Raw genomic sequence first — 9,437 nt, forward strand, 5'->3', positions numbered from 1 at the left:
GGGAATGAAATGGGCATCTAGCTCCAAATGAAGCACCCGAAGCATTTTCAAGTTGTTGTGGACCCATTTCCAATGGATTTCCTCAAACTTCAGCCCAAACTTGCTTTCAAAGGACAAAAAAGAACCAGCATATGAAGGGCTAGAGGTGTTTGAAGAAATGAATTGATGGAGAATTCTACTCTGGATGGAAAGTCTGCTAGAGGTGTTTCAAGATGAATGGTTATCATCTCTAGGTACATAAAGAAGCTTCTCTTCTGCGCTCTTGGTTATGCATAGGTCTCGCAAAAGGTCATGAATACGACATGTCTTCACTCCTTCATCTGACCTCTTAGTAGCCACTTGGATCAGGTTTCAATCAATAAGCTCCTCCAAGTAGTCGTCAGCAATATCCTCAATGTTCCGTCTCCCAGTGTGTTGTATGAATCCCTCAGATATCCATAGTTTGATCATTTCCCTTACAATGATTTCGAAGTCTTCTGGGTATCCTTCAAAATACAAGAAGCACGGTTTCAAGCGACGAGGCAAGTAATTGTAGCTTAAGGCAAGAATGTCTTTGCATTCACTAAGGTTCCAATTTACATCGGCAATCACTTTTGACCATGTTCGGTGTGTCTTTTCTTTGTTTGCTAAAAGACCCCCTAATACCACAATTGAACGTGGCAACCCATGACAACCTTCTGCGATTTGTCTCCCCATAATTTCTAATTCGGGAGGACATTCTCTTCCTCGGAACACCTTTTTACAAAGGAGTTTCCAGCTTTCATCTTTGTTAAGGAATTGGAGAGAGTAAGGAGGAGTAAGGTGTTGGGTGGTCCCTCTTATGTGGGGACCATATGGACTACAACAAAACAAAGAGTTGTGTTTGTAGTAAAACTCTAACACACTATACGTGTGTTTCTAAGAGATAGAAAAGAAGAGAAAAACAAGAAGAAGAAAAATAAGCAGTGCGGCGCAGGGAGAGAGAAAAAGAAAAAGAAAAAAAAAAAAAGGTTTCGCCTTTTTCACATCCGTCAGAGATTGGAAGGTCGTTTGTGGTTCGATCTTGATGCTATTTTAGAATGTTGCTCCTGACGACGAGTGCTACGTATTGACTGGTGTCGATTGTTGAAATTCCTCTCCAATCGCTTGGTTGCTAATACCTACTTGGTGAGATCTTTCTTTATTCTTGTTGGAATCCACTTTAGGGTGATGAATTTATGTTTAATCCAAGAATGCATGTATTCTTGATGTGGTGATAACCTCTAGATATTTCTCTAGGGAAGACAATTGTAAACTCATTATTGTTGATAGTGGAAGATTTAACTGGACTAGGTCCCGTGGTTTTTACCTTCGCATTGGAGGGTTTTCCACGTAAAAATCTTGGTGTCTTGCTTGTGGGTTTGCTTGATTATTATTTTGCTATTGTGTTACTATTTAATTTGCACAAAGAGGGGTAGATTAATTCCGCTAAGCATCTGAAATTGGTGTTCATCCCTAACAAAGTGGTATCAGAGCCTTTGGTTCATTGTTTGTGTGGAGTTCTTGTGTGAATTAAATGGAAGAGTCATCTAATAGCATGATTAAACTCACAGCTTCCAATTATTCAATTTGGAAGACTAGGATGGAAGATATTTTGTATTGCAAGGAATTGTTTGACCCCATTGAGTTGAAAGGTGTCAAACCAGTTGCTGTAACCAACGATGATTGGAAGAAATTAAATAGGAAAGCCGTTGGATATATCAGGCAGTGGGTTGATCAAAGTGTCTTTTATCACGTAGCTAACGAAGTTGATGCTTATGGTCTTTGGCAGAAGTTAGAGAGTCTTTATGAACGAAAGACTGCTCAAAACAAAGCCTTTGTGATAAGAAGGCTTGTGAATTTGAAGTACAAAGATGGGCATAGTGTTACGGAGCATCTGAGTAATTTTCAAGGAATGTTGAACGAGTTGTCTACCATGAAACTTGCATTAGATGATGAGGTGCAAGCATTACTTGTGTTGAGTTCTTTGCAAGACAGTTGGGAAACGTTGGTGGTGTCACTCAGTAATTCGGCTCCCAATGGTGTGATAACTATGAGTATAGTAAAAGACAGCATGTTCAATGAAGAGGCAAGAAGGAAAGAGCAAGGTATTTCTTCTTATTCAGAGGCACTTGTTATAGAAAGGTGGGGGAGAAGTAAAAGCAGAAAACCTCACAGGTATGACAGTCATGACAAGTCAAGAGGAAAGTCATATTCAAAAATGGACATAAAATGTTTTCACTGTGGCAAGCCTGGGCATATAAGAAGAGATTGCAGAAAGTTTAAAAGGGAACAGTTGAAAGGAAAAGACGAAGAACGTCAAGAAGAAAAAGACACTGCAGCAGTTGCATCTGATGGTGATGTGGTATTTGCTTTTGATGAAGCTTATGCTAATCTCGCATGTGATGAATCTACGTGGGTAGTTGATACAGCAGCATCTTTTCATATTACTCCACATAGAGATTTCTTCTCTTCCTACACCAGTGGCGATTTTGGTTGGGTTAGGATGGGAAATGAAGCAAAGTGTAAAGTTGTGGGAATGGGAGATATACAACTAGAAACCAGCATTGGGTGCAAATTGATTCTCATGGATGTTAGGCATGTTCCTGAAATGCGCTTCAACTTGATTTCTATTGGGAAACTTGATGATGAAAGCTACCACAATTACCTTGGAGGTGGACAGTGGAAACTGAGCAAGGGTTCTCTTATCTTAGCCAGGGGAAAGAAGACCAACACTCTCTACAAAACAGCTGCAAGACTAGTCAAGGGAGATGCGATTGTTGTTGAGATTGAAAACTCCACTGAGCTATGGCACAAGAGGCTTGGTCACATGAGTGAGAAGGGACTTCAGATTCTCTCCAAGGAACAGCTCCTACCTAATAATAAAGGTACGTCACTAACGCCCTGTACTCATTGTCTTGTTGGAAAACAAAGAAGAGTTTCATTTCAAAAATCTTTTTCATCAAGAAAGTCTAATATTCTTGATTTAGTTCACACTGATGTCTGCACTATGAACACTAAAACACTAGGTGGTGCACTTTATTATGTAACTTTTATTGATGACCACTCTAGAAAGGTATGGGTGTTTGCTTTGAAAACCAAAGATCAGGTATTGGGTATGTTCAAAGTCTTTCATATGAAGGTTGAAAGAGAAACTGGAAGGCAGTTAAAATGTATCCATGCAGACAATGGTGGTGAATACAGAGGACCGTTTGAAGAGTATTGCAAAAGCCATGGGATCAGGCTTGAGAAAACTGTGCCCAAGACTCCGCAGCATAATGGCGTAGCAGAGAGAATGAACAGAACCATCTGTGAGAGAATCAGGTGTATGCTCTCTCATGCAAAATTGCCTAAACATTTTTGGAGTGAGGCAATGAGGACAGCAGTTGACTTGATAAATCTTCTCCTTCAGTTCCTTTGGAAGGTGACATTCCTCAAAGGGTTTGGACAGGGAAAGATGTTTCTTTTGAGCATTTGAGAGTGTTTGGCTGCAGGGCATTCGTCCATATTCCTAGAGATGAGAGGTTAAAGCTTGATAGCAAAGTCAAGCAATGTATCTTCATGGGTTATAGGCATGACGAGTTTGGTTACAGGTTATGGGATCCAGTTAATACGAAAATCATACGAAGCAGGGATGTCGTATTCTTTGAAGATCAAACCATTGAAGACTTGGATCAGAAAAATGCAGAGTCTCTCAGTGAATACCGTGTTGATTTGGATCTAGTTATTCCTCCTTGTGTGATGCATGATGAACACATTGGAGATGTACAAGAAGAACAGGTTGATACAGTTAGTGAAAATGGTGAGCCTGCAATTGATAATGCGGAGTCAGAAGAGCATCTAAAGCAAGCTTCTTCAGAACCAGCCGTTGAGATTCAGTTGAGAAGATCTACCAAAAACCGACAGCCTTCCAGAACGTATTCAGTCAATGAGTATGTGTTACTTTCTGATGGGGGAGAGCCAGAAACTTATCAAGAGGTTATGCTACATGACCAGAAAAATCAATGGTTAGAATCCATGCAAGACGAGATGAAATCCTTGCATGAGAATCACACATATGATTTGGTGGAACTGCCTAAGGGTAAGAGAGCACTCAAGAATAACTGGGTGTTCAGATGCAAGATTGAACCAAACAGATCACAGCCAAGGTACAAGGCGCGACTAGTTGTGAAGGGGTTCGGTCAAAAGAAGGGCATTGATTTTGATGAAATTTTCTCACCCGTGGTAAAGATGTCTTCTATCAGAGTTGTTTTGAGTTTGGCTGCCAAAATGAATTTGGAGATCGAGCAACTTGATGGGAAGACTGCTTTCCTTCATGGTGATTTGGAGGAGGAAATTTATATGGAGCAACCAGAGGGGTTCACAGCTAAAGGCAAAGAACACCTAGTGTGTCGGTTGAAAAAGAGCTTGTACGGACTCAAGCAGGCACCGAGACAATGGTATAAGAAGTTTGATTCTTTTATGGTTGATCATGGGTATGAGAGAACTACAGCAGATCATTGTGTGTTTGTGAAGAAATTCTCTGATGGAGAATTTATTATTCTCTTGCTATATGTGGACGATATGTTGATTGTTTGTCGTGACACTAGTAAAATTGACAGATTGAAGAAAGAATTGAGTAAGTCCTTTGCTATGAAAGACTTGGGACCCGCAAAGCATATCCTTGGTATGAAGATCTCTCGTGATAGGAAGAAAGGAAAATTGTGGCTATCATAAGAGAGTTATATCGAGAAGGTATTGGACAGATTCAACATGAGCAAGGCAAAACCGGTGAGCTCTACACTTGCAGAACATTTGAAGTTGAGTTCAAAGCAAAGTCCTACAAGTGAGAAAGAAAAAGATGAAATGAAGAAAGTGCCTTACGCATCAGCCGTGGGTAGCTTGATGTACGCCATGGTGTGTACGAGGCCTGATATCGCTCATGCAGTTGGAGTTGTTAGTCGGTTCCTTTCTAATCCTGGCAAAGAACATTGGGCAGCTGTGAAATGGATTCTCAGGTATCTCAGAGGTACTTCGAGAGTATGTTTGTGCTTCGGCAGTGGTCAACAGGTGCTTGATGGGTTTACAGACGCAGATATGGCTGGGGATATTGATTCTAGAAAATCTACTTCAGGGTACCTGATTACTTATTCAGGGGGAGCAGTGTCATGGCAGTCCAGATTGCAGAAGTGTGTTGCTTTGTCTACCACAGAGGCAGAGTACATTGCTATCACTGAAGCGGCCAAAGAATTGTTATGGATGAAAAAGTTCTTACAAGAATTGGGTTTACAGCAAGAGAGGTATGTGCTTTACTGTGACAGTCAGAGTGCCATCCATCTCAGTAAGAATTCAACTTTCCATTCAAGATCGAAACATATCGATGTTAAGTGTCATTGGATTCGTGATGCACTGGAGGATAAGCTGTTACAGATTGAGAAAATTCATACTTATGATAATGGGTCAAATATGATGACTAAACCGTTGCCTATGCAAAAGCTTGAAATTTGCAGAAGCGCGGCGGGCTTGGTGGAGCCCCCTACATAATCAGGAGGGGGAGATTTGTTGGGTGGTCCCTCTTATGTGGGGACCACATGGACTACAACAAAACAAAGAATTTTGTTTGTAGTAAAACTCTAACACACTATACGTGTGTTTATAAGAGATAGAAAAGAAGAGAAAAACAAGGGAGATAGAGAAAAAGAAGTAGTGCGGCACTGGGAGAGAAAGAAAAAGAAAAAGAAGAAAAAAAAAAAAGGGTTTCGCCTATTCACATCCATCAGAGATTGGAGGTTCGTTTGTGGTCCGATCTTGATGCAATTTTAGAGTCTTGCTCCTGACGACAAGTGCTACGTATTGACTGGTGTTGATCGTTGGAATTCCTCTCCAATCGCTTGGTTGCTAATACCTATTTGATGAGATCTTTCTTTATTCTTGTTGGAATCCACTTTAGGGTGATGAATTTATGTTTAATCCAAGAATGCATGTATTCTTGATGTGGTGATAATCTCTAGATATTTCTCTAGGGAAGACAATTGTAAACTCATTATTGTTGATAGTGGAAGATTTAACTAGACTAGGTCCCGTGGTTTTTACCTTCGCATTGGAGGGTTTTCCACGTAAAAATCTTGGTGTCTTGCTTGTGGGTTTGCTTGATTATTATTTTGCTATTGTGTTACTATTTAATTTGCACAAAGAGGGGTAGATTAATTCCGCTAAGCATCTAAAATTGGTGTTCATCCCTAACATAAGGCTTGCATGTAAGGCGACTTCTTTTATACGGCTGGTGATTAATATTCTGCTTCCATTGGAGTTATAGGAAAAGCATCTTTTACCTCATTCCAGTCTTGGGTTTTCCAGATGTCGTCCATGACTACTAAGTACCTCTTCCCTTGCAAGCATTTGTGCAACTTCTCTACTAGGAACACTTTTGCATGTTCCTCACTCATCCCTTTGAGTTTCGTTGTCAACTCATCTGATATTGGCATCTGAGATTTTAAAATTTGAAGCAATAATTCACTGGTTTTGAGATACATACACCCATACACGGCAATGAAAGTGGCTCTTAACGTGATCATTATTGTAGATTTTTCTTGCAAGAGTGGTCTTTCCCAGCCCACCCATGCCAACGATTGAAATGACATCAAGATTTGAATTCTCTGTTTCATAAGTAAGTTGATTCGCCAATGTATAAGAGTCATTAACGAAGCCCACCACTTCATCTTCCTCGACGTATCTCCTACGTCTGTGCATTGCCTTCTCTGTTTCTGTATCTACACTTATTTCATCTTTTTCAATTTCGTACTTTTCTATATTGTCATAGATTTTTTTGATCTCTTTGTTGAGGCCTTCTATCTTCTTTGCAACATCACGGAGCATTTTTGCATGCATAATGCCATAGACTATCTTCCCTGCAATATTCCTCTTCCTTTGTTCTTCGACTTTGAGGATAAACGTGTCGATAACATCCTCAGCCTCATAAGCAAACTTCTGTGATTTGCCTGACTAACACCTTCACATTTTCATGCTTGCCTTGTTTCACATTGGAGTTCTCAAGGAAGATATTTATCCTCTCAAGCTCCCTTTGAAATGACTTGACTTCATCTTCAACTTCAGAAAGGAAACTTGCTCCTTGTATGAGTAGGGGTAGTTGCTGTAGAAGAACATTAACGACATTGTCGGCCATTGTTGCTTGTCTTCCCTCCTCCTATTTTTGCTCTCTCTCTCTCTCTCTCTCTCTCTCTCTCTTTTGGGGATTTTCTCTTGGTTGGGGCCGGTATTGATTAAGGAGAAGGCACCCACAGGTTCAAAATTAACAACAGTGCTTCACATTTCAAACATGGAGATCGAGTAGCTGTTGAGAGACAAGAAGAGATATGGAAAGCAACTCTCCAAAATAAGAACAGTGGACAATCACCAAAACAAAAAATAAATAAGAACATTGGATATATAAAAATAAATAAATAAAAAAAATAAAAAAAAAAACAGTGGACACTATTTCCACGTTGCTTCCACAAAATAAGAATAATTCAAGATAATAATAATAATAATAATAATAATAATAATAATTGACAAACAACCTAAAATACAAAATACATAAAACATTTTTCAACATATTAAAAAAGTGTACATGTATGTTATACTAAAACACATTTTTTTAAATATAAAACAAAAAATATATACCTCCAAAATACATTAACAATCAATCCTATTTTTTTTTCTAATTTAGCTTCTCACTTCTTGAAAATACCATACATCACACTCTAAATATTTCTCCACTGTATTTATTTTTTAATAACTTTTAAAATACTTTTTCAGTTAGAAACTCAATTGTTTATGTTTTAACTACTCTTTTTTCTTTTTCTTTTTTTGTCTTAAAAATATAAAATAAAAATAAAAATAAAAACAACTCATTTTTTAAAAAACACCCCACATCCCACCCTTTCAATTTTTTCACTACTTTATTGAAATTATAGTCTTAATAATATTATATCTATTGTTTTATTTAATATCATCTTTTTTTTTTTCTTCTCCATATATGGAGAGTATAACAAATGGGAAATGCTATGTGTTCTTCTAATATTCTCCTAGTATTCTTTAAATATGATGTAACTTTTAAAATTATCGTTGAATTTAAGATTGTCATTATTGATTTTTAATCTATTGGTGATTTTAAAAGTCACATCATAGTTGGAAGGACACCAGAAGAACACTTAGCATTTTCCTTAATTAAATTTTTAAAAAAAATGCTATAGTTGCAGGGTAGATTTCGAGAATAACTTTAACAAATTTTAAGATTGGCGTGGCAATAACTAGTTCAATGCAAAGAGCATTAGCACTAGCCTAGGCAAAGTTTTTCCAGCTTTTAGCTATATTTTTTATTTTAACTATTCATTTTACAAAACATTATATTTCAATTTCTAAATATTTTTCTATTTTATTTAGATATTTTCTTTATCATTTTTATATTCATTTAAAAAAAAAATACAAAATTAATCCATGAAGTTATACTATTAACAAGGGAAAAATATAAAAAATTTCCCTAAACTAACTGTTATTTTAAAATTAACTGCATTAATGGATAAGTATGCTAAAGTAATACATAAAATTATCAAAGTGTGTCAAAAATGCCACTTTTTTTTAATTATATTGCTATAACACCCTTATTTTCTAGATTAAAAAATATATAAATATATCAAATTTAAAAATTACTTTAAAAAAATAAAATAAAATAAAGGTGACTGCCTCTTGGGGAGAAGCCACCCCAGCCCATGGGCAAAAAGGATCCTTTCTATTGCACATGAAATAAAAAAGATTCATTAGTGCATTTAGGAAGATAATATTGTCCATTTGTTTTTTGGGCAAAATATTTTTGACAAGTATGCTCTCTTAGTTGCACTAAATAGATATAATGAAATGAAAAGAATCTGTTTCCGCCCATAGGAGGGTCAAGAGGTGGCCAGGGATGGCGTGCAGCTACCCTATGGGCTAGCATGGCCACACGGGACACCCCCACCTCTGGCAAGCCACCCCCCTCTCCAAGGGATGGATACATTAAAAAATAATGTATTTGATTTTTTGCTTGATTTTTTTTATTTTTATTTTTATTTTTAATCTCAAAATAAATCATTAAAAAATAATTCAATACACAAAAGCATCACAAAACCTTATCTCACTCAAACACTTTTCAAAACTAAAACATTCAGGTGAATAAAAAAAGAATTTGGCGAGCCTAGCAATTGTAGCAAAGCCATAAATTACTGTAGCTTTTTTTTTTTTTTTTTTTTTCCTAGAATTAGAAGCTTAGAATGATTTGTGTTATATATCTAATGGGTTATGAAATATTTATTAATTTGCATCTTGAATTATGTTTATATCAATTTTTTTGTACTATTACAAATTACAAAATATTAAATATATTAAATGGTAGATATCCATTTTTCTTGATAGGGGGAAGTCCAGTT

The 9,437-nt window shown here is 37.0% G+C and overlaps 1 protein-coding gene across 1 annotated transcript; it reads right to left on the reverse strand.

Moving 5' to 3' along the window:
* Positions 1-6,263: 6,263 nt before the first annotated feature.
* Positions 6,264-7,159, reverse strand: LOC132178034 (disease susceptibility protein LOV1-like). The gene is made up of 3 exons (XM_059590501.1): positions 7,016-7,159; positions 6,544-6,963; positions 6,264-6,461 (listed from the first exon to the last, which is right to left on the reverse strand). Exons 1-3 carry the CDS (start codon positions 7,157-7,159, stop codon positions 6,264-6,266), a joined length of 762 nt encoding a protein of 253 aa, XP_059446484.1.
* Positions 7,160-9,437: the final 2,278 nt, after the last annotated feature.

The sequence above is a fragment of the Corylus avellana genome, chromosome ca4, assembly GCF_901000735.1.
Source record: "Corylus avellana chromosome ca4, CavTom2PMs-1.0".
In the NCBI taxonomy this organism is placed as follows: Eukaryota; Viridiplantae; Streptophyta; class Magnoliopsida; order Fagales; family Betulaceae; genus Corylus; species Corylus avellana.

Coding starts and splice junctions, on each gene's coding strand:
- LOC132178034 (XM_059590501.1), bottom strand. CDS start 7,159: ATGGCCGACAATGTCGTTAATGTTCTTCTACAGCAACTACCCCTACTC. Junction 6,964..7,015: donor TCTTCCTTGAGAACTCCAAT/GTGAAACAAGGC, acceptor GGCAAATCACAG/AAGTTTGCTTATGAGGCTGA. Junction 6,462..6,543: donor AAATCTACAATAATGATCAC/GTTAAGAGCCAC, acceptor TTAAAATCTCAG/ATGCCAATATCAGATGAGTT.